At 43.3% G+C, this 23,375-nt stretch overlaps 2 protein-coding genes across 2 annotated transcripts in view; both read left to right on the top strand.

Annotated features, from left to right (window-relative positions):
- Btk (Bruton tyrosine kinase) overlaps positions 1–14,511 on the top strand; it is a 38,571-nt gene extending 24,060 nt beyond the window's left edge. Inside the window, 12 exon segments of the mRNA XM_032889760.1 lie at positions 959–1,146; positions 1,532–1,594; positions 2,329–2,383; positions 3,124–3,203; positions 3,362–3,489; positions 6,012–6,086; positions 6,810–6,981; positions 7,503–7,719; positions 8,948–9,012; positions 9,884–10,002; positions 10,846–11,003; positions 14,069–14,511. Coding sequence (XP_032745651.1) covers positions 959–1,146; positions 1,532–1,594; positions 2,329–2,383; positions 3,124–3,203; positions 3,362–3,489; positions 6,012–6,086; positions 6,810–6,981; positions 7,503–7,719; positions 8,948–9,012; positions 9,884–10,002; positions 10,846–11,003; positions 14,069–14,140 — 1,392 coding nt within the window. The 3' untranslated portion in view covers positions 14,141–14,511.
- A 629-nt stretch (positions 14,512–15,140) lies between these two features.
- On the top strand, positions 15,141–19,312 carry Timm8a (translocase of inner mitochondrial membrane 8A). The gene is made up of 2 exons (XM_032890182.1): positions 15,141–15,545; positions 18,301–19,312. The coding sequence occupies exons 1-2, from the start codon at positions 15,414–15,416 to the stop codon at positions 18,460–18,462; spliced, it is 294 nt and encodes a 97-aa protein (XP_032746073.1). The 5' UTR covers positions 15,141–15,413; the 3' UTR covers positions 18,463–19,312.
- The last annotated feature ends 4,063 nt before the right edge of the window (positions 19,313–23,375 follow it).

Below are 23,375 nucleotides of genomic sequence, written 5' to 3'. Positions count from 1 at the left end.
TAGTTCAGATGGGCTTCAACTGCTAACCTTCCTTCATCGCTCTCCCAAGTGCTGGCGTGACACATGCATTGTTTTACATTTTTTCTCAAACTCTTAATCTACCTGCCTCTCTCTCCTGAGTGCTGGGATTACATCCATGTTTCACTATCCCTACCTAACATTTTGCTCCAAAATTTGATTTTGGGGGTGGGGTGTTGAGATGGGTTGTCAGGTAAATTGCCACCAAACTTGACAACCTGAGTTTGATTCTCGAAATACACATGGTTAATGGAAAGTTGTAGTCTTTTATGTGTACATTGTGAAACATGTGCATGAACACACACACACACACACACACACACACAACACAGTGGGGGAGAGAGACAGACACACACAGGGAGAATAAATATAATTTTAAAAACTTTGATGTGGTAGTCCATGTTTTCTTTAAGAGGTTTTATTATAGGGGTTGGGGATTTAGCTCAGTGGTAGAGCGTTTTGCCTAGCAAGCGCAAAGCCCTGGGTTCGGTCCCCAGCTCCGAAAAAAAGAAAAAAGAAAAAAAAAAAAAAAAGAGGTTTTATTATGATCATTTTGCAAAGAAGGAGTCTGAGGTTCTGAATTACATATTGGATCCATGTACTACTTAAGTGCCAAACAGGTTTCTGGGGCTCAGATAAAGAATGCTAATTTTTGGGTCCTACTCCCAGAAAATGTGCTATAAGTGATCCATTGGAAACCTCCTGAAGAAGAACCCTGAAGACCTCCTTAGGTGATCTTCATGTATACCCAAGTTGGGAGCACCTACTTGAGGGGCAACTGGTTGTGGAATGTATATTGACTAAAATATTGATTACGCCTAATGTGGGTTAGAATGGTTTCTTTCTTATGCAAACCATAAAGTTGGAAGGAAGGAGGAGAAGAGGGTGCTTCGCAACCAGCCGACCTTCTCCCCTACTACTTGTCCTCCTAACCACACAGATCTTGAAAAAGCCACTCCCCCCTGAGCCAACAGCAGCACCAATCTCCACAAGTGAGCTGAAAAAGGTCGTGGCCCTTTATGATTATATGCCAATGAATGCAAATGACTTACAATTGCGAAAGGGCGAGGAGTATTTTATCCTGGAGGAGAGCAACCTACCATGGTGGCGAGCACGAGATAAAAATGGGTGAGTTTGTACAGCTCTTCCAAAGTCTTTGCCTGCCCACTACACGTGCCCACAAAACATTAAGACATGATTCTTGTACGCTGTTCGGATCAGAGTTTGTTCTCTGCACAACACAAGGAATACATTCTCCCTTCAAGTATTTCCCAACTCCATCTGCAACATCTGTCACCTCTGAGAACACCTGTGTTGAAGTGCATACATGGAATGCCAAAGTTGAGACACTTCCTTTTTCACCTGCTTAATTATGCATTAGAGACATGGTTTTCTTTAATGGCTATATTTCTATCATTATTTGAGATTTTGTTTGAGCTCAGGGAATCGAGTACAGGAATGTGTCTTCCTGTGGGTAAAGAAGCATTGTATGATCATACTATCTCCTCTACAGGCAGGAAGGCTACATCCCCAGTAACTATGTCACTGAAGCAGAGGACTCCATAGAGATGTATGAGTAAGTATGTTTACGTCTCAGCGCACACACTTCCAGGAGAAACAAAGTACAGCATAGACATTTTAATACTTTTTGTCTGTTTATTTTTCAAGCCAGGGTTTCTCCTTGTAGTCTTGGTTGTTCTGGAACTTTCACTGTAGACCAGATTGGTCTTGAACTCAAAGAGATCCTCCTGCCTCTGCCTTCTGAGCACTGGGATTCAAAGTGTGCGCCACTATGGCGTGACTTTCTTTTTTAAATATACTTTTTAACAAACTTTGTTTTGTTCAAGATTGATATCAAAATTAGTAACACAGGCAAATGATGCCACCATGCCAAATTAGAGTCTGTATCTTGCTGGGATGCCCACCCCCAAATTCCTATACATATGACTGCTGCAGAGGTCCGCAGACTCCCAAATTCAGAAGAATCTCAAAGGCTGAAACTCTTACAGGAAACATCTGAAAGCATGCAAACACCAAAATTTGAACCAGTGTCCTTTCTTCCCTCATCACTAAAGTGGGTTGCCCTTGAGTGAGCCAGTCCCTGTCTGCCCTCTACTCTCTGTAGCCATGAGTCCTTGGTGCCAACTTGGGCTTCAGAAGAGCTGAGCAGGCTGTGTGGATGATTGATACATCCTTGATGGTGTTTGAATGACATGATGGGATTATAGTTCTAGTGAGCCCTAGAGGATGCTCTAACTTCCGGGACACCTGGACATGGTCTTGAAGCCAACCAAGCACTCCCTTTCACAGGTGGTACTCCAAGCACATGACTCGAAGTCAAGCTGAGCAACTTCTAAAGCAAGAGGTGAGTTCAGGCCACAAGCAAAATGCATTCTCTGTACACAGTAAGTAAAACCCAGAACTAAGTCCAACCTTAAGCTGGGGTTCCAGTTTGACCTTTTGAGGCATTAAAAGTAGAGAGGTTTCATCTCCAGCATGGCCCTTGAGCAGAAAATCAGGGCTATTCTATTTCCTCTCTCTCGTGTTTGGGCAGGTAGGATGCAGATATAAACACTATAGCAGTGAATGTGTTAAACTGCTTTGGTTCCTAAAGCCAGCTAATTTTGGTCCCTTGACAAGTTCAATGGGCACTTGCGAACCTCCCTGCTTGACTAGTACACAGTCTCCTTCAGGAATTCCTGGCTTAATTCTGACTTATTCTTCTGAGTCTCTATTTTATCTTTGCTGCTCTGTTACCTTCTGGGCAGCTCCCCTCTAGGGCTGCATTCCCTTTCCACCTACATTGCTAGATGCTTTCTCTCCTGCAGCTCTTAAATCTCATCCCTCTGCCTACAAGTCAGGGTGATTCTCCTCTTCACCTCCCTCTTGGTCCCTTGCCCATTTAATCTAAAAGTCCCTCTCCATCTTCTGGCCTCGCCTTTGGCTGTGTGGCAATTCTTTATTATCAATCAAAGTCAGCTGGGGGCAGGGACCCTCGGGTCTGAAAGCCGTTCCTTTGGGAGCCGAAATCAGACAAAGCATTAGAACCAGTTCCCAACAGAACACCGTTTTCTTTTACAGTGAATGTCTTTTTTATTGTTTCAGGGGAAAGAAGGAGGTTTCATTGTCAGAGACTCCAGCAAAGCTGGAAAATACACTGTGTCTGTGTTTGCTAAATCTACAGGGTAAGTGTTACCGGGGACAAAGGTCAAAGGCGGTCTCCCAACACTTCCTGATGCTTTGCCTCTCTCACTTCCTCAGCCTTAAACTTAAAACTCACCTCACCTCACTGAGTCCTCCTGTATCTTGTTCCCAAGTTACTGACTGAATATCATTTCTTCAGGGAGCCTCAAGGGGTGATTCGCCATTATGTTGTGTGCTCCACACCGCAGAGCCAGTATTACCTGGCTGAGAAGCACCTTTTCAGCACCATTCCTGAGCTCATCAACTACCATCAACATAACTCTGCAGGTGAGTGCCGCAGGCAGGCAGCTGAGGTGGCCTGCAAACGCCCAGAGAAGCAACTCAAGGCCCAATGTAGTCACACCAGGCAGTGTGAATTATTTATGACAGTTAGTCACTGTGATGCTGGACAGGGTTCTAGTCCCAATGTAGTCATACAGCATATCTAATAGAAATAGATGCTTTTTTTTTTTTTGGTTTTTAATATCGTGCCAGGGAATTGAACTGAACCCAACATTCTAGGCAAGTGTTCTGCCACTGAGCAACTTTCTCAGTCCTGTTTGTTTTTACTTTAGTTTTCTTTTGGTTTTTCAAGACAGAGTTTCTCTGTGGAGCCCTGGTTGTCCTAGAACTCATTCTGTAAAACATGCTGGCCTTAATCGCAGAAATCTGCCTGCCTCTGCCTTTCTTTCTTTTTTTAAAGATTTATTCATTTATTATATATAAGTACACTGTAGCTGTCTTCAGACACACCTGAAGAGGGCATCGGATCTCTTTACAGAAGTTTATGAGCCACCATGTGGTTGCTGGGAATTGAACTCAGGACCTCTGGAAGAGCAGTCGGATCCTCTTAACTGCTGAGCCATTTCTCCAGCCCTGCCTCTGCCTTTCAGTGATGGGATTAAAGCATGTGCCCCCACGTCTGGCTTTTCTTTTTAATGTTTTTTTAACAAGTTTTTAATTAATTCTTTGTAAATTTCACCCCAATCTCAAATATCTGAGCTGGTCACGCATCCCTTCAATATCTGCCTTCCGTCCTTGCAACTCCCATCCCAAAAGAAAGCAAAAAGTAAGAATAGAAATTAAAAACAAACAAAAAAATCTTGCCCCAGAAGCTACGTATATCATGATTAGCAAGCTTTACTTGTTAATGTCCATTGCAGTGAGTCATTGATCTGGTTCAAGGCCTCCGGCTTCTGCTACACTACCAATGCTGGATCCTCACCAAGACTCCTCTTGGAAAGCCTGTTGTTGCCCTGGGTCATGGAGATCCTGCAGTTTGGATCTGTAGGACTGATCCCTTCACCAGTTCCATAGATGGAATAGATGTTGGGTGGGAGCCCTGGATCTGGGCCTGAGAAATATCTGAGCTGGTCAGACCACCCGCTCTCCTGCACCTGCATCACCAGGGTCAGCTCTCCCACTTTGCCCAATCAAGGGGTAGGGCCAGCTCACCTGCTCTCACAACCTTGGGGCTGGCTCTCCCATGACCCCACCACTCAGAGCCAGCTCTACTGCACGCTACCCAGGCAATGTGTGTGGGAGGGAGCAGTTTACCTTTTACTTTTACACAGGCTCTCACTATGTTATTCAGACTGTCATGGAACTTACTCTGTAGCCCAGGCTATCCTTGAATTTCTGATTCTCCTGCCTCAGCTTCCTGAGTTGGGATTACAGGCCTTCATGGTGGGACTGACTATTTCCCTTCTTCCTCTGTCATTTATTTTTATTATTTTACTCTGTGTGTGTGTGTGTGTGTGTGTGTGTGTGAGAGAGAGAGAGAGAGAGAGACAGAGACAGAGACAGAGACAGAGATAGAGACAGAGAGAAAGCAGGTAGCCATAGAGGCCAGAGGCATTGGATTCCCTGGAACTATTGTTACATTGTTACATGTGTGCTGGGATCTGAACTCAGGTCTTCTTCAAGAGCAGTATGTGCTCTTAACCACTAAGCCACTTCTCCAGCTGAGGACTGACTTCCAATTTGGTGCTAAAGGAAGATACTAAGATACCAGTGAGTAATGAATCAGAGAGCGTTCACTAGCAATTATTTATGTTTATACCATGTACTCTTGCAATTGACTCAGTTCTAGAGTAAAATTCTGAGTCAAGATCCTTGGCCTGAAAGAACATACAGGTTAGACAACAGCAGAGCAGAGTTTAAAGTACACACAGACTGGGGCAATGAAAACCTGGGATATTGATAAACCAAGAACACTTGGATAAGTGCTATGCCAGCCTGAACACTTGGGAATGTTTCACCGAGGAGGTAGGATGTGAGCCATGGGGATGTGTTTAATAAGGACAGTATTTCTTCCTATTTTTTTCTTTCACATTTTTTTTTCAGTTTTTATTTTCTTTTGAGATAAGATCTTGCTATCTTATCGTGTAGTCCAGGTTGGCCTTGAACTCACAGCAATCCTCCTGCCTCAGTCTCCAGACAGAAGAAATTACAGGTATGAACCACTATACCCAACAATAGGGAATATATTTCAATATATTTCAATTATTATTTTCCTTTTTTTTTTTTTGGTTCTTTTTTTTTTTTTTTTTTCTCGGAGCTGGGGACCGAACCCAGGGCCTTGCGCTTCCTAGGTAAGCGCTCTACTACTGAGCTAAATCCCCAGCCCCTATTTTCCTTTTTTTTGTCACAAACATTTTGGTGAACGGAGAAACCATCAGAAAACACTGTGGTTTAGTGGAGATCTTCTGCGATTCAAAATGAATTAGAAAGATTCATACTAGATTTGTGAGAATTTAAGATGATGGACTCCCATCCCCTGTGCTGACATTGTGACCTCTCTGTTTCAGGCCTCATATCCAGGCTGAAATATCCTGTATCGAAACAAAACAAAAATGCGCCTTCTACGGCAGGCCTGGGCTATGGTAAGTACTTATTTCTGTGGAGTTAGAGGGACTGGTGGTTATTAAGAACTACCTCAGTAGACCTTGCCTTTTAGGAAGCTCTAAAGATGTACTTTTCTGTGGCAGCTGTCTCTAGGAAGGGCTAGACAGAACCAAGGTGTTTAACAATTTTCTCCCTCTAGTGGTTCCTTCTGGGACTGCAAAAGCAGATTCCTAAAAGGATTTATTGGTTAATGGTTTAAATGTTTACATTTATTTACTTGTGCCCGCGAATACACATATGCATTAGCATACTTGCGGAAGTCATAGGACAAGCTGGAGTTGCCTCTCTCTAACATACAGGTTCAGGGGGTCAAACTCACGTCTTCAAGCTTAGTGGCAAGCACTTTCACCTACAGAGCCATCTCACCAGCCCTGTTTATTTTATCATATAAGAATCCAATATCATTCATTAGTTTATTAACTGTCATTATTAACCCAATCATAACAGAATTTTGGAAGGTCGTTTGGTGTATCTTCTTTCCTCCTGGCCAATTTGTACCTAAAATTCCCAGATTCCTCCAACTAGTAATCCTCCCGCCTCCCCTGAGATTTACCTGAATAAAGAAAGGTAGATAAGTACTCCTGAGAATATTTATCCTCTTTAATGTTTTCCCTATTTATTCCTTAGTAGGGAATCTTATCTATTGCAGTCATTATATATACATGCCCGCTCAAAGAATCACAACAAGTCTTTGTTGGTAGGATCATGGGAAATTGATCCAAAGGACTTGACCTTCTTGAAGGAGCTTGGGACTGGACAATTTGGTGTCGTCAAATATGGGAAGTGGAGGGGCCAATATGATGTGGCCATCAAGATGATCAGAGAAGGTTCCATGTCTGAGGATGAATTCATTGAAGAAGCCAAAGTCATGATGTAAGTTACATCCTAAATTCAGTTCTCAATCCAGTTGGAGAAGGGCCTGGGAACAGTAAGGACAGTACACTGGGGTTTAAGGTGACTTACAGTGCAAGGAGCTTGGGATAGGGGCTCTGAGGTTTGCCTTTGGTGGGTTACCTTACAGATCTGCTAAGGTAATTCTTTCTCTGACTTAGATATCGGTTGAGAATAGTGTTGGGCATGTTTATAGACCCTCTCAGGAGCATTTTGGGGGATATGGACAATATTAGACTTTCAAAAGAAAGGATGACTCTAGTTTTACCCATTGTTCTTCTAAACTTGGGCTTGTTTTCTTCTTCATTTGATGGACTCCAAATCCCTGCCCACGCTCACATTTGAGGAACTTTTGGGGTTTGTCATGGGAAGGAGAGAATAACCTTGCTATTATGATACCTTATTTGGTGGTGTATGCTAGGGCAGTCCCTTTCCTGCCCTGGCCCTTTATGACTAGTCTGCAGGGGCAAGATGGGAGGACTAGCTCTTTGCCTCTCCCATAGGAATCTTTCCCATGAGAAGCTAGTGCAGTTGTATGGAGTCTGCACCAAACAGCGCCCCATCTTCATCATCACTGAATACATGGCAAATGGCTGCCTCTTGAACTACCTGAGGGAGATGCGGCACCGCTTCCAGACACAGCAGCTGCTTGAGATGTGCAAAGATGTCTGTGAAGCAATGGAATACTTGGAGTCAAAGCAGTTCCTTCATAGAGACCTGGTGAGACCTCAGAAGGACTAGGGTGGGGATCAAGGGGTGGAATGAGCGTTGGACGATATAGTGTCCATGGCTGAGGAGGGGTGCAGGTGCCAGCATTTAGATTTTCACTAGAAATCATTACAGGTTAAGTGTGTATCTGCCCCATTGGCTTGTGCAGTGCTGGGAACTGAACTCAGAGCTTCGTGCATGCTAGTCAAGCGTCTTACCAACTGACTACAAAAACTGTCTTATTATAGTTAACAAATACCTAAAGAGGGACATTGTACATTTGAAAAAAACCACTGTACTTTCCAGATTCTCTCGGAAATCTGGACCATCTGAGAAGACAGGACCCATAATCTCACTGCCTATGTTAATAGTCACCTTGAGGTGGGGTGTAGCTCTCCCCTTCATACCCAGTGTGCTTCATCTTCTGCAGTCTCCACTACCCACTTTACTCTTTTATTTGCCGCTTAGCTCCTGGAATATCAGTTTGTACCTCTGTTTTTTTTCAGCTAGACAGAGACTCAAGTTGTCCTATTCTCCTTGTCAGAAAGACAGAAAACCAATGCGAACATGCTGGCTGAGTCTTCCGAATTCTCTCAGCAGTTCAGCGAAGTGGAGAGCTGTCCACATGAACAAATTGTTCTGACTGCTTGCTTTAGGACTGTGTCGCAGCTTGCTCTCCATGCGATGAAAATGCAGCAAAATCTCTCAGGATCAGTCAAGTTTGCTGCCTCACTCGCATCATTCCAGCACTTTTGAGAATGAAACAGGAGGATTCCCATGGGTTTGAGGGAAGCCTGAGCTATATAGTGAGTTCTTGGTCAGCCTGGAGTATAGAATAAGACCTCCCTTTCTTCCTTAAAAAAAAAAAAGTCAAGGAAGATAGCTTTGCTAGTAAAGTTCCTATAAAGTAAGAAAAAAACCCCACCAAGTTCAGATCCCTAGCACCAATATAAAAGCCCAGTATAGCAGCACATACCTGTAATCCCAGCACCAGGGCATTGAGGTGGGAGACAGGCAGGTCCTTGGAGTTCATTGGCCAGCCTAGCCCAATGAGTGAGCTCTAGGCTCAGTGACCCTGTCTCAAGAAACAAAGTAGACAGTCATTAAAGAAGACACCTGACATCAACCTCTGGCCTCTAACCTGCACACACATACATGTGCATATGCAATTCCATGCTGGTGGGCAGAAACTATGTCTTTAAGGTCAAGGATGCAGTCTTACATATCTATTGTACTATAGGCAGCTCGAAACTGTCTGGTAAACGATCAAGGAGTTGTGAAAGTATCTGACTTTGGCCTGTCTAGGTGAGTATGCCTTTTTTATCTTCCCATTTCTTATTTATTTTAGCAAAGGGGTTGTGCTATGTGGTTTATGGTGGCCAAACTCATGAGTACTGTATCTTGCCTCGACTTCTCTACCACTGAGATTCTAGGCATGAACCATCACCCCAGCCTTTTCCTTTCCTTCACTGCTGTGTGCCTCTTCTTTCTTCTTTTTCTTCCCCACCCTTCCCCCTCCGCATCCTTCTCCTATTTCCCCAGTATCTTATCTTGATCTGCTAGACCTGCTGACTTCCCCGCATTACTCCTTCCTTGGTCTAACCCTTATTGGTTCGTGCAGACTGTAAGAAAAGGGGGAAGAAGAAAGGCAGAGAAAGAAAGGGGTGGAGTAGACAAAAGGAAAGGAGTCCTTATTAGGTTTTTTCCTATTTATTCTTATTGTAACCATGCTGTCAATCAGGACAGTGAAATCAGACGTCAAGATGACAGCTGGAACTGGTGGCCCAGGCCTGTAATCCACGTGACTCTGGAGGCTCAAACAGTACCAAGATTGAAAAGTCAAGGCCAGCCTAGGCAATTTAGTGAGACACTGTCTCAATGGTTTTTCAAAAGTACAAAAAGGATGAAAAGTGTTTATCATTAGTAGGGTCTTAGCCTAGCCATGTGCAAGACCTTAGGTTCAACCACAAAGAAGGTAAATAAATACTTTTCTAAAGAGAAAGAAAACAGAGGTTTTGTTAAAAGTAACATGTGTAAAAGGCATTGGCTGGCCAGCAGAGACTTTGAGAAAGAAAGAAATTGTGCATTTGGACAGCCTGCATGGTATGTGCTGAGAGGAAAGGCACACGTCAAGCCGTCTAAATCTCAATGGCAATACGTCTTGAATCTCTGGCAGGTATGTCCTTGATGATGAATACACCAGCTCGGTAGGCTCCAAATTTCCAGTCCGGTGGTCTCCACCAGAAGTGCTTATGTATAGCAAATTCAGCAGCAAATCTGACATCTGGGCTTTTGGTAAGTAGATAAGAACATACAGATTAGGCTGTCAAGATGGCTTCGTGGGTAAACTGCTTCTCACGCAGCCCTGATGACCTGAGTTCAATCCCCAGAACCCACACAAAAGCTGGAAGTAGTAAGGAATACAGGCATCTGTACCCTCGCCATGACTCTACCAGCAGATAGGAGGCAGAGGCCAGAAGACCAGAGAATCACAAGTAGCTAGCCTGTAGAATGTGCTAGAAAAACAGCAAGGGAGAACTTTGTCTCAAACAAGGTGAAAGGTGAAGATCAACACCCGAGGCTGCTATCTGACTTCCACTGTGGGCTGTGGTGCAAATGCTCAAGCACACACGGTGGGGTGGGGGGAGGGGAGAAGAAAGAATATAGTTTATGCAGCTCAAAGAAGAACATATCAGGAAAGTTCAAACTTGTATTCTTCTTGTCATTCAGCTGATCCTTGGGTGCTTCTTATGTGTCAGGGACCACAGGGGTTTCTGAGGACAAGCACAGCAAACTGGACATAATCTCTGTCTTCTTAGAAATTACAATATATCCCGGGAAGCAAACCATTCATTATTCAACAGCTTCTGAATACTGATTATGTACTAGGCACTCTGCCAGAGCCTGAAGCTACCAAGACAAACAAGACACAATTTCTCTCTTCTACACTAATAGTGGGCTAGCATAGGGCAGCTCTGCTAGCCGCCAGTGTAGCCAGGACTGTAGCAGAAGTCTGGACACAATGCAAAATCCATAGAGGGGGAAATCAGCTTATTCTAATCTTGGAGGTTCATCAAAAAGAATTAGGCCCCACATATTCTAAAAAGACTGAATACACTTCTCCTTTTTATCTTCTAGGGGTTCTAATGTGGGAAATTTACTCCCTGGGGAAAATACCATATGAGAGATTTACTAACAGTGAGACAGCAGAACACATTGCTCAAGGCTTACGTCTCTACAGGCCTCATTTGGCATCAGAGAGGGTATATACCATCATGTACAGCTGCTGGCACGAGGTAAGGGTTCCCTCTTAAACTATTTCCTTGAACTCAATTTCTCTTTTAGCTGGCTAGTCCCTGCTCTCCATGGTCACATGTCAGCTGGGCACTGCCTTACAGCTGCACGTGCTTTCTCATTCTGGGCTTCATCCCAATCCTCTGATGGCCTTCTCATACCCACCCTAATCCTCACTAGAGTAGTAGTAGCAGACCCTGATACCTATTTCAGCTTTAAGAGTGGGGACTTTGGAAGACCCTGCTATCTACCAAAGGCACTCAGGTAAGAGAATGGGTGTGGTAAAGTCTGTAATCACCCAGGTGGTGGTGGTGGTATATGCCTTTGATCTTAAAGCCAAAAGGAAATAAAAAACTCTGTAATCATTGTCTTGGACCCACCCTTCTTCCACTTACCAACCTTTTCTGATCGAGGTTCTAAATGAAACTTTATAAACCCTGTCACTTAGGAAGGACCTAAGATAGTATTGGTATTGTTTGTCTGCTTTGGTTTTGAGGTTTTGCTTCTAAAATATTTAAAAGGTCTTTTATTATTTTATATGTATGAGTGTTTTGCATATATATGTATATATTATATTATATTATATTATATTATATTATATTATATTATATTCTGGGAGGCCAGAAGAGGGCATCAGATCGCCTGGATCTGGAGTTACAGACAGCTACAAGCCACCATGTGGGTGCTAGGAATCAAACCCGGGTCTAGTGAAAGAGCATTCAGTGCTGTAAATACTTGTGCCATCTCTTTAGCTCACTGTGGTTCTAATTTAACTTTTTAAGGTTTTATTTTTATCACAGATGAGGTGGTGCAGTTGTAGTATTTTGGAAATAAGGATCATGTTTCACTATTCTAAAAATGTTTTGTTGGGGCTGGAGAATGTGGCTTAATTGTTAGAGAGCTCACTTAGCATTAATGACCCCCTTGTTTGGTCTCCAGCACCTCATAAGCCAGGTGTGCACAGATGTCTGAGACCAGGTCTCGGAATGTCAGGCTGGCCTCAAACCCTTTATGTAGCCAAGGTTGACTTTCAACTTCTAGTTCTCATGCCTCCACACCCAATTTCGGGAGTCAGGGGCATGCATTTCTATGCCCTACTCCTAGGAATTTATTTATTTATTTTTTAGCATTTTTTGAGACAGTCTCTCTACATAGCCCCGACTGTCCTGGAACATACTATGTAGACCAGGTCAAACTCTTTAACACAGAGATCTATCTACCTGTCTCTGTCTTCCAAGTATCAGGATTCAAGGCATGTGCCGCCATGTTCAGCCTCCTAAGGGATTTGTAAAAATATAATTTACTGGGCTTCTTTCCCACAGAGTCTGTATAGGTACATATGCTATGAAACACTGAAATTCTTTCAAGTTTCTCAGGAACTGCTGAAACTTGAAAACCACTGATTTAAGTACTATGAAATTGATGACCCTTCAGTTCTGACACATTGAAGCCATTCTGGCATGAATCCTTCCTCAATTATGAAACACACCAGGGGCAACTATGTAGTCCTAACACTCAGGAATTTGAGGCCAGAGGTTTTACCGTGATTTTCAGGTTAGCCTGGGCTACATCTTGTATTCCAGGGCATCCTGGGATACAGAGTTACATCCTACCTCAAAAATCAACAAAAATCTAAAATAAAATTTCTTTTTAAAAAAGACCAAATAGCATCTGATAAGTATGGAAGGCTCCAAATCCTACCTTAGAAAATCTCTTTCAAGATTACATAATAATATGATTAGTCTACTGTATAACAGTACTTTGTGACAGTTACCTCAAAATAAACAGCTACTACCTTACTGTGAAAAAAAAAAAGAGCAGATCTCAGTCAGGCATGGTAGCACATGCCTTTAATCACAGCATTCAGGAGGCAGAGGCAGGTGGATTTATGTGAGTTTGAGGCCATCCTGGTCTATATAGTGAGCTCTAGGACCTCCAGGTCCTTTACCTATGTCAAGAGACTCTGTCTCAAAATAAAAGAACAAATGTAAAAATGACCTAGTCTAAAAACCCTCCAAAAGAGCCTTAATCTGACCGTGGATCTCCAAAAGAGTAGTAATCTTAAAGTCAGACTAACAAAAGACCCTGGTTGTACAGAGTCCATTCCAGGCAGTCTGTGGCTTTGCAAAGCTATGCCTTCTGTTCATTTACCTTAATATTCACAGAAAGTGCATTTGGAAGCTGGCTAAACGTTATCCCTGGCTTTAGGAGTTCTGTTCTGCCAACCGACTAAGCATACCTGATGGCCATTTTCATTTCAAGCTCCGAAATAATGAAGTAGTGTGTATAAATTGGCAGTGAACTTATCCTCCGTTTTAATCAGCCTTTCAGCTTAATTTGCAAATTGTTCTTATCGCACGAATAACTTGATTTGTGCCAGGCAGCGGTGGCACAAGCTTTTAATCCCAGTAGAGACTGGAGGATCTCAAAGTTAAGGCCAGCTTGGTCAGCAGAGCAAGTTCCATGACGGCCAGGGCTACACAGAGAAACTCTGTTTTGAAAACAAACAAATAACAAAATATAAAACAATAGCATCAATAACAAACAAACAAATGAATCAGTACAAGAGTAACCCTAGTCTCCTTTGTATAAAAGCCAGGTAAAAGCTCAGCTAGGCAGTCCTTGCTGGTTTCTGGGAAGAGATGCAAGGGAGGAAAAAGTAAAAGCAAAAGTCATTAGCATTATGGGCTAGAGAGCTGGCTCAGTTAAGAGCATTTGCTGCTCTTTCGGAGGATCTAGTTTCAATTCCCAGCACAAACATGGCAGCTCGCTCACAATTGTCTGTACCTCCAGTTCTAGGGGATCTGACATCCTCACACAGACAAACGTGTAAGCAAAACACCAATGCACATAAAAGCAAATTAAAAGCAAAAGAGTTGCTAAGCTGAAAAGCACACAAAAACTTAATGGAGACTTGCTAGTTTGTTTTTCTTCTTTGTGTGTTATCAAGAAGCTGCTGCAGCTTGGTATTTAGTATATGCTTAATAAACATAATACTTTGTGATTTACTGCACAGGGTTCCTTGTAGATTCTATACTGTAACACTGTCTATTTTCTTTGGTTTTAGAAAGCAGATGAACGTCCTAGTTTCAAAATTCTCTTGAGTAACATTCTAGATGTCATGGATGAAGAATCTTGAGCTGGCTGATAAGCTTCATGGATCTACTCCTCTCCTCTACAAGCCCCAATTCCATTTTTCCTGAGGAACTCCCTGGTTCAAGGGCTCTAGCCTTCCACGCTCCTACTGTACATCTAGGAATGCCTTTCTTCTCTAACTCCCCAGCATAGTGCTTCTGAGCAAAGGCCAAGGAATTTCTGGGCCTGGTATTACTTCAAGACTCCTAACAGACTGAATTTGGGATGGGAACATTTCAGGGGAGGGAAGATGTAAATAGCCCCACTAGTTGTTCAACAGCTTGTTGGTTAAGTGTTAAGAGTTTGGGGGTAAGAATGGTGCCATTAAAATGGGAGGGATTGTTTTGATACAATAAAATTACTGGAAAGAGTGAAGTTATCTATTTTAATTCATTACAGCCGCCCTGAAGCTCCCTGAAAATTTCAGAAAATCTGATCATTAGTTTGACATATTTCTAATCTAGAACTCTACAGAACTCACATTTCACCCCTCTATTTTAAAGACTTATTTATTTATTATGGTAAGCATACAAGAAGAGGGCACCAGATCTCATTATAGATGGTTGTGAGCCACCACGTGGTTGCTGGGACTTGAACTCAGGACCTCTGGAAGAGCACTCAGTGCTCTTAAGCGCTGAGCCACCTCTTCAGCCCCATTTCACTCCTCTGAATTCTGGACGCATTCACAAACTTTCCAGAGCGTTTGGCACACAGTAGACAAACAGAATCATTTGAATAAATCTTAATGTTAGGGACGAACCCAGCCAGAGCCTCATCTCCATATATTTAGAGGAAAACTCAAAGAAATGGACTCAGGGGCCGAGGGTGGCTAGTTAATTCGCAAGCAGAGTTCTGGCTTGGGGGTAAAACCAGAGCTGAGAAAGCGCGGGCCAATTTGGAAGTGGGCAGGGTGGAGTTGTAGGGCGGACCCTTCACTGGACCACGTGGTATGAAGCAACTTCCTCTTTTCCTTTGTGCTACTCTTTTTGGATTTTGGCTCCCACAGCGCGGCAGCGCTCCAGGGAAAGGCCGGACGTTACCGCGGTTTGCAGCGGGGAGCAGATCCCGCTCGCAGAGACTGCGGAGCGCGGTGGCCCGAGGGGAGCAGGCAGAGCCGGCAGGGACAACAGCCCCGCGCTGACGCGGTGAGCTCACAGGGCGGTCCCCGAGGCGGGGGCGGGGGGCGGGGGAGGTTGTAGTTCCGGTTCCGTCACCCAGACACGTGAAGGTCGGCGAGTCGGTTCTTTGCTCGCTTCGGCCCGCGTGGTCGTGCCGGGATGGAGTCCTCCTCGTCCTCTTCGGGCTCGGCTTTGGCCGCCGTGGACCCTCAGCTGCAGCATTTCATCGAGGTGGAGACACAGAAGCAGCGCTTCCAGCAGCTGGTGCACCAGATGACGGAACTTTGCTGGGTGAGGAGCTCAGGGCTCAAATCCGGACGCTGTGCCTACTTTCTCCGTGCCCTTGCCCCCACGGGACTTGCTAGAATGTCGGGGACTCCAGAGTGGGAGGTCTTGACTGTACTCCAGGTTCTCAGATTCCTTATGCTGAGCCAGGAGGGACTATGGTGACTCTTCAAGGAGACCGTAGGTGCAGAGGATTGGGAGTCACACACTTACACTGCTGTCCCACCCAGCACTCTGAGGCACGTGAGGTTCAAGTTGGTTGGTGCTGGCCACTAGAACGCATCAGAGTACCCAGTCCTGGAGTTTTAGGGAGCCAGAATCCCAGAGAGTCTGTGACTTATTTCTGGACTCCTCGGGATTTACCTAGATTACCCAGATACAACCCCTCCTGATGAAAAGACAAGCGGCACCGTCTCATTAAGTATAAAAGTGGCATAATCTCTCCTAACATACACATTTATTTGCCGTCACGTTGAGTCGTTGTGTAATGCCAAGCCATTAAGGTTTGAAGGTTGAGAAATTGAGTCTGCTCGGAGAGGGGACTTTGGCAAAGGGGCAGAGGCATTTGTTTGTAGCTGAGATCAAAGTGTTCTGGTTGCCAAGGGCAGCACACTGCCCTCCACTGACATAAAAACTTAAAAGAATTTCAGAGGCCAAGGATAATATCCATTGGAATGGGAGAGACTTTTAAGAGTTGCGTATAAGAGCAGAGAACCATGAACACAAATTCATTTCTAAAACCTTCAAGCTGTATACAGACATTGCTTTACTTGATCCTTTTTCTGTAAACGTAGAATAGATATTGCTAGACAGTGATCTTTAGAAATTCTCCATTAATTCTGGTTTGCCTTGGATCAGAGGGTTTCCCTCTTTTTTCTCTTTCTTTCTTTCTTTTTTTTTTTTTTAGGCAAGTTTTCCTGAATTCCAGGCTGGCCTCATACTGAATGGATAGCTGAGAATAGCCGAAAATGACCTTGAATTCCTGGTCTTCCTGCCTCCTCACCTTTTAAGGACCAAGTTTACAGTCATTCACCATCATCTCCAGCTTTTAAAACCCCTTTGAAAAATGTGTCTTTAGAGACAGGGCTTTACTATTCACCCTCTAGCTGTCTTACAACTAGAAGTCCCTCTGCCTCCAGCAAGCTAGAATAGGTTCTTTTTCTAAAAGTCTTTGATTCATTATATTTTCCTGGGAGTTAGGTGTGGTTAATGACCATTAAGGATTGATGATGGGACTTGCCTTTAATTCCAGCCAAGGCAGGTTGATCCCTTGAGTTCAAGGCCAGCATGGTCTACAGAGTGGGTTCCAGGACAGCCAGGGCTACACAGAGAAACCCTGTTTTGAAAAACCATAAAAGAATGAGCTAGGAAAGAAAGATTTATTTTTTCCAGTGTTCTAGCCACGAGTAAGTATTTCATGCTCTAATAAAAGAACTCTGTATCCACAACCAGATTAAAGCAGCCCAGATTAAAACCCAGTGGTTACTTAAGGATGGACAGTAGGATGAGGAATGGTTGGGAAGGAGAGGGAGGGGCTTGAGAGTGTCATGGTGAATATGATCAAATTATATCATACACATATAAGAAGTTGTTGAAGCATTTTTTTATTATTTTTTTTCCCTTTTCTTTTTTTCGGAGCTGGGGACCGAACCCAGGGCCTTGCGATAGGCAAGCGCCCTACCACTGAGCTAAATCCCCAACCCCGAAGCATTTTTTTAAAAACCTGAAATACAGGGCCTTCTTTAGAAAACATTAGGTTTTCAGTTCTCCTGAGGATTCAAGAACCTTTGTGTTAGGTAGGAAAATCAGTCCCTGAATTTTGGGAGCAGAGACAAAGGGATCACAATTTCCAGGCCATCAAGCCCTACACAGTGAGACCTTGTCTCAAAAGACAATCAACACTGCTTTAAATAAACAAGGTTATAGAATGTTGGTATGTAGATTTTCTTGTTCATTTTAGGGTACCTAACTGATTTATCTCTTAATCATTTTCTTCCACCGTTCATTTAAAGGCATTTAATGTCAGCATTGTTGTATATAGAGTTACAGTCCAATCCAGAAAAGGGTTGGGCTTTTTTAGGGGGAAGGGGGTGGAGACAGGGTTTGTCTGTGTAGTCCTGGCTAGCCTCGAACTCAGATCCACCTGCTTCTGCCTCCTAAGTGCTAAGACTAAAGTTGTGTGACACCGTCAACCTCCACCCCCTATGAAAAAGGTTATTTCAGTTGTATTTGTGCTTTTCTTACTCTTACATCTAAGGTGTGCCACTTTCTGGCCCCTTTGAGCAAACTCTGCCAGAGTTCCAACTTAATCAAATGAAGACTGATATTGGTGTCTATTCCATGCCTTGCTGCAAAATGTAAGCCTGTGTCCAATTGCTTAACAATTGGTAAGATACCAAATGGGAAAAGTTTTATATTTTTTTTTCAGTCAGCATAAAAAAAGCCCATGGGCTTCATCACGGCATATGTGTTCTTTTAACACATGTATTTCTTGCCTGTCTTTGATTTCTTTCTATCATAGTCTTCTTTCTAGTTCTCTCTCTCTCTCTCTCTCTCTCTCTCTCTCTCTCTCTCTCTCTCTCTCTCTCATATACAACACGCAGACAGACAGACAGACATAATTTTAAGCTAGGTGCCACAGGTAAGAGAAAATAGGTCTAAATGTATTAACAAATCAGATGATTTAGGCAGAATTATTTCGATAAGCAAAGGACCTTGATTCGCAAGTTCCCTTTGTAATTCTCTTTCTTGTTCTGAACAGGAGAAGTGCATGGATAAGCCTGGGCCTAAGTTGGACAGTCGGGCTGAGGCCTGTTTTGTGAACTGCGTTGAACGCTTCATTGATACAAGCCAGTTCATCTTAAATCGACTGGAGCAGACCCAGAAGTCCAAACCTGTCTTCTCAGAAAGCCTTTCTGACTGATCTCAGCATTACCTCTTTGGAAAAGTAGTTCAAGAAGGGAAGAGCTGCTGCTGAGGCGGTTAAAGAAATGGCTATGGGGGGATTAACTCCCAATTCTCTTCATCATCTTGGGACATATTGTCACCTGAGAATGAACAAAGACCAATTTTTATGTATGGGAGTTGAGAGTCACGTGTATTCGGTTGTGTTTTTTAAGCTAACTGTGTGGTAATAATTTAGATAAATGGAAGTATGAGACACGTATTGCTGTGTATTGGGACGGCGCTTTCTCAAGGTCCCTTATTAACTACTTTATAGAATTTGGACAGTGGAACTGCTTTCTAGAATTGGATAGTGGGACCACGTAGGGTGAATCTCGATTTGTATGGGTTTATATCTGAATTTTTTAGGGAGAGCTTTATGGCAGAAAAATTGGCAATGGGGAAATACCCTGGCACTGATGAACTGTGAGCTTTCTCACAGTTTGACTTAGAGCTGAAAAAAAGTCCTATGGAGGATTCATATAATCCACCTTCTTAGGTTGTCCCTCTGCCCTATACTGTGACTTACTTAAATGTCAAATTGAAAATACGGTCTCAAGGTAGAACAGGGCGTGAGAATCCAGGGCTTTAGTCATATAGGAACCTAGTTCATGAACATTGTTCTTATCACCAGACAGCCACAGGAAGAAGTTAACTTACTTCGTATATCAGGATACAAAACATTCACAGATGTGCCTAAAGAAATAACGACTTAGGCCAGTTTAAAACTAACAACAGATTCAGGTAGAGGTGCATGCCTGAATGTTAGTCATAAATTCCATTAACTGCATTCTTTTGGTCACGGAAATAAAAGCTCGCCAGATCAACTTTGTGATGAAGAGGCTTTCTGTTTTGCGTTTTTAACTGCAACTCGTTTTATGGGGGCTCACTTCAAGACAGAAATGTAGTTAGCTTCTATTCTAGAGGTCCCTGAAGTTTTTGTGAGAAGAAAATACTTGGAGATGAGAAGGGAAAAACACTGTGCTAATACCGTAAGTCTCTGATAGGAGCCTGTGTTGACTCCCCTCTTGTATTGAAATTCTCATAGACTAAAGGAAAAGTGTTTAGTACAAATCATGAATCTGGACAAATACACATTCGTAATATATCCTCATGGGCACTACCAACTACCAGAAAATTTTGGCAAATCGTGATGAGATTTTATATATATATGTGATGTCTATGATTATATGACAAACTAAAGTGCCTTTTCCAAGCTAGACTCAGGGATTGAATAGAACCAGCCCTAAGGTTGGAGAGATTCGTCCTAGCCAAGGGAGACAGTGAGATTTCAGTGTAGTAAGCTCCATTGAGAAGCAACAAAAAGTAAGTCTGAACACAATAAGGTGTAGGGCATTGTTAGTTTCTAACAGCTAGCAGCCTAGACCTGAAAGAACCAAGTGACCAAGCCTTACAGGTGCCAAGGGAAATTGGTAGAGGTAACAGTCAAGGAGCCTCAGGGTGGAAGTTACAAAACTAAGAGTGACTAAGGAGAACATAGGACAGTGTGAGGCCTTTCTGCTGTTACCTAGCATGATGGAAAACCATGTGATTTTTTTTTTGCAAATGTATGATGTCATATAACTTGCTGCTTGGTGCAAGAGTACTTAGGGTAGACATCTGACTGGCATATAACTTATATGTCAAGGTAAAATCCAAGTGGCACAGGGAGGTCTTTTGTCTTTTTTTTTTCCTTTGTGTTTTGAGACAGTGTCTGTCCTGGCTGCCCTGGAGTTGACTCTGTAGACCAGATTGGCCTCGAACTAAGAGATCCCGACTCTCGAGTGCTGGGATGAAAGAAATGCCCCAGCACGCTGGAACTTATTCTTCATTCTTACTGTATCTTATTACTATATCATTCTTTCTGATTACTCATTCAGTAACAACATCTTCTCATTGTATATATGCCGGAAGTTAAATGTTTTCACTCTATAATCATCACATGCTCAGCTAATACATCCAGAGAGGTCACACATTATGTCAGATGTGTACATTATGCTTTGACACTGTCCTGTTCAAAAGCACAAGGTACGAGGCAATGGAGAAGGAAAAGTGGAACAGTTTTTCCTGCTTCCAGAAGGGTAAGAGCAGCCCCTAGGGTTTTGTCAGCCTTAGGGTTTCACATTCAGCTGTCCTCAATTCTAGTGGCACAGATTCAGTTGTTTCCCCCATTCCTCGTCAGGAGGGGTTATTCCAAGGATTGTCCACTGGCACAGTTCTCTTAAAACTCTTCCAGGCTTATATTTCTTAGCACATAATTGAATCCCAGGCTGATGGAGGCCAGCCTTGTGTTCCACATCTTCAGTCTATGTAGGCATATGGGCCTTACTCAGATGTGCCTTGCTCAAATGTATGCTTCAGATAGGGTTAAATGCATTCTCATGGCTTCATGTACTGAAAACTTGGCTCAGTGTGGTGATAACAAAAGGAAAAATTAAGAGATGGAATCTGAAGGTTGAGGAGATGGTTTAGTGGTTACGATCATCTGGTGCTCTTGTGGAGACACTGGGTTCAGCTTCCAGAACCCACATGGCGGTTTACAGTTGACTAACTCCAGTTCCAGGGGATCCAACTCTCCTCTCTGGCCCCTGGGTTGTGAGGTGTAGACATACATGGAGACAAAGCACTCATACAAAAAATATATCGGTAGGACCTGAGGGTAGGTCATTAAGTCATTGGTGACATTAAGGTACCTTTCACAGGGCACTGACTTCTTCAAAGAATGAGTTATTAGGAGACCCATGCTCCCACCTGCCATAAAGTGGTAGCTCTAACAGGAGCGCTTGCCACGGCCAATGTATTGTTTGAGCACTCAAAACTCTAGATCTCAACATTTTATAGTCATCCTGCTTCGGGTGTATTATCTTACTATATTGTCAAAAGGCAACAGGTGTGGACTCAAAAAAGAGCATCTCCAAAGGCATAGACAAAAAGGAAGCTAAAAAATCCATTAACAAAACCATAGATAGGACCAATAAAATTCCTAAGACCATCTTAGGCTGCAATTGCTTGGGTTGGGGAAAGAACAACAAAGGAAGTACTGTGGACTTACTGGACACATTTAAGCCCAGGTTTGGACAGTTAACTTTAATGGTCACAAATCACAGGACAGATCAAGTACATCCAGACCAGGGTTGTGCTCCTAATTGACTTTCCTAAACAGCACATACTTTCAAGGTCATGTCCAACTGAGCATCCTCTAAAAAGGGCAAGAATATTCAAAGTGGTTAGGTTAGTTACTGTGGCCATAGGAAGGTTTCACTAAGGACGTGTAATACAGAAGTGACTACTCAGGGCCACGAAGATGACTCTTGGGATAAAAGAATTACCCTTTTAATTCTTAAGTAAGAAATCTAAAGTGATTTTGCAAATTCCTTAGCACCTTAATAAGCATTATTTCAGCGCTTAGACCATTCATATAGGAACTTATTTAAAAAGACAAAAACTTCGCATAACTAAACCTACATCTTCCAAAAGTCAGTGTCACAAATGTAAGGCCTATCTGGCATATTCCTGACAGTTTCTGCGGTACATAAATTTATAGAAAGGACAATAATAGGATACGGAAAGTCAAGGTTCTGAAAGACTACCCAAAATCAAGGGCTGGTGAGATGACTTAGTGGATAAAATTGCTTGCCACTAATCCTAATGACCTGAGTTTGATTCCCAGGACCTACAAGGTGGAAGAAGAGAACAGCTTTCTCGAAGTTGTCCTGACTTTCACACACATGCCTGTTGTGGTGGTTTGAATGAGGATGGCCCCCATAGGCTCACAGATTTGAATAGTCATCAGGGAGTGGCACTGTTTGAAAGGATTTGGAGATGTGGCATTATTGGAGGAGGTGTTACTAGAGGCGGGCTTTGAGGTTTTAGAAAGCCCATTCTAAGCCCAGAGTCTCTCTTTCTGCTCTCTGCAGAGCCTGATGGAGAACGGTCAGCTACTTCTCCAGCACCTTGTCTGCCTGTGTGGCACCGTGCTTCCCACTATGATGAGAATGGACTAAACATCTGAAACTGTAAGAAAGCCGTGATTAAATGTTTTCCTTTGTAAGAGTTGCTGTGGTCAGGGTGTCTGTTCGCAACAGTAGAACACTGATTAAGACACCATTGCACGTGTGCACCTGCTCTCTCACCTGACCCCCCCACCCCGACACGCACGCGCGCGCGTGCACGCACACACACAAATTCACAGCTATTACTGCTGCTACTACCACTACCACTGCCACTGCCAGTGCCACTGCCACTGCCACTACCACTAGTAATATGAAAGCTGGTTCATCCAGTGCTGGGAATAGAACTGAGAACTTTCCGCATGCAAGGCAAGGATTCTATAAGACTACACATCATTAGCTCACTTCTGCTGTGTGTGGGTGTGTAACATACCCAGTACTTCATGAATACTTACTATCCCTAGCTGTTAATTTGAATAAAGAAGATTTTTATTTATTTTATGTATATGAGTACACTGTAGCTGTCCTCAGACACACCAGAAGAGGGCATGGGATCCTATTACTGGTGGTTGTGAGCCACCATGTGGTTGCTGAATTGAACTCCAGGACCTCTGGGAAGAGCAGTCAGTGCTCAACCCTTGAGCCATCCTCCAGCCCCTGAAGGTTTTTTTTTTTTATAGTATCTGGCCTGGCGCTCACTCTGAAACCCAGTGTAGCTTTAAACTTAAGGCAGTCTTCTGGCCTCAATCCCTGAGTGCTTAGATCACGAACATACACTTTATTGCTCATCTCTTTTTTTTTTTTTTTTGGTTCTTTTTTTCGGAGCTCGGACCGAACCCAGGGCCTTGCGCTTCCTAGGCAAGCGCTCTACCACTGAGCTAAATCCCCAACCCCTATTGCTCATCTCTTAATCTGAAATTTGTCCTTTGGTGTTTTTGAGACA

The sequence above is a fragment of the Rattus rattus genome, chromosome X (genome assembly GCF_011064425.1).
Source record: "Rattus rattus isolate New Zealand chromosome X, Rrattus_CSIRO_v1, whole genome shotgun sequence".
NCBI classification, from domain to species: Eukaryota; Metazoa; Chordata; class Mammalia; order Rodentia; family Muridae; genus Rattus; species Rattus rattus.
The sequence above is the reverse complement of the archived record's forward strand: the minus strand, read 5'-3'. Positions and strand labels throughout refer to the sequence as shown.

What these genes read in the sequence shown, in the direction of transcription:
- Timm8a (XM_032890182.1), top strand. Translation starts at nt 15,414, where the DNA reads ATGGAGTCCTCCTCGTCCTCTTCGGGCTCGGCTTTGGCCGCCGTGGAC. An exon ending in AGATGACGGAACTTTGCTGG is followed by an intron (nt 15,546 to 18,300) that starts GTGAGGAGCTCA and finishes TGTTCTGAACAG; the next exon opens with GAGAAGTGCATGGATAAGCC.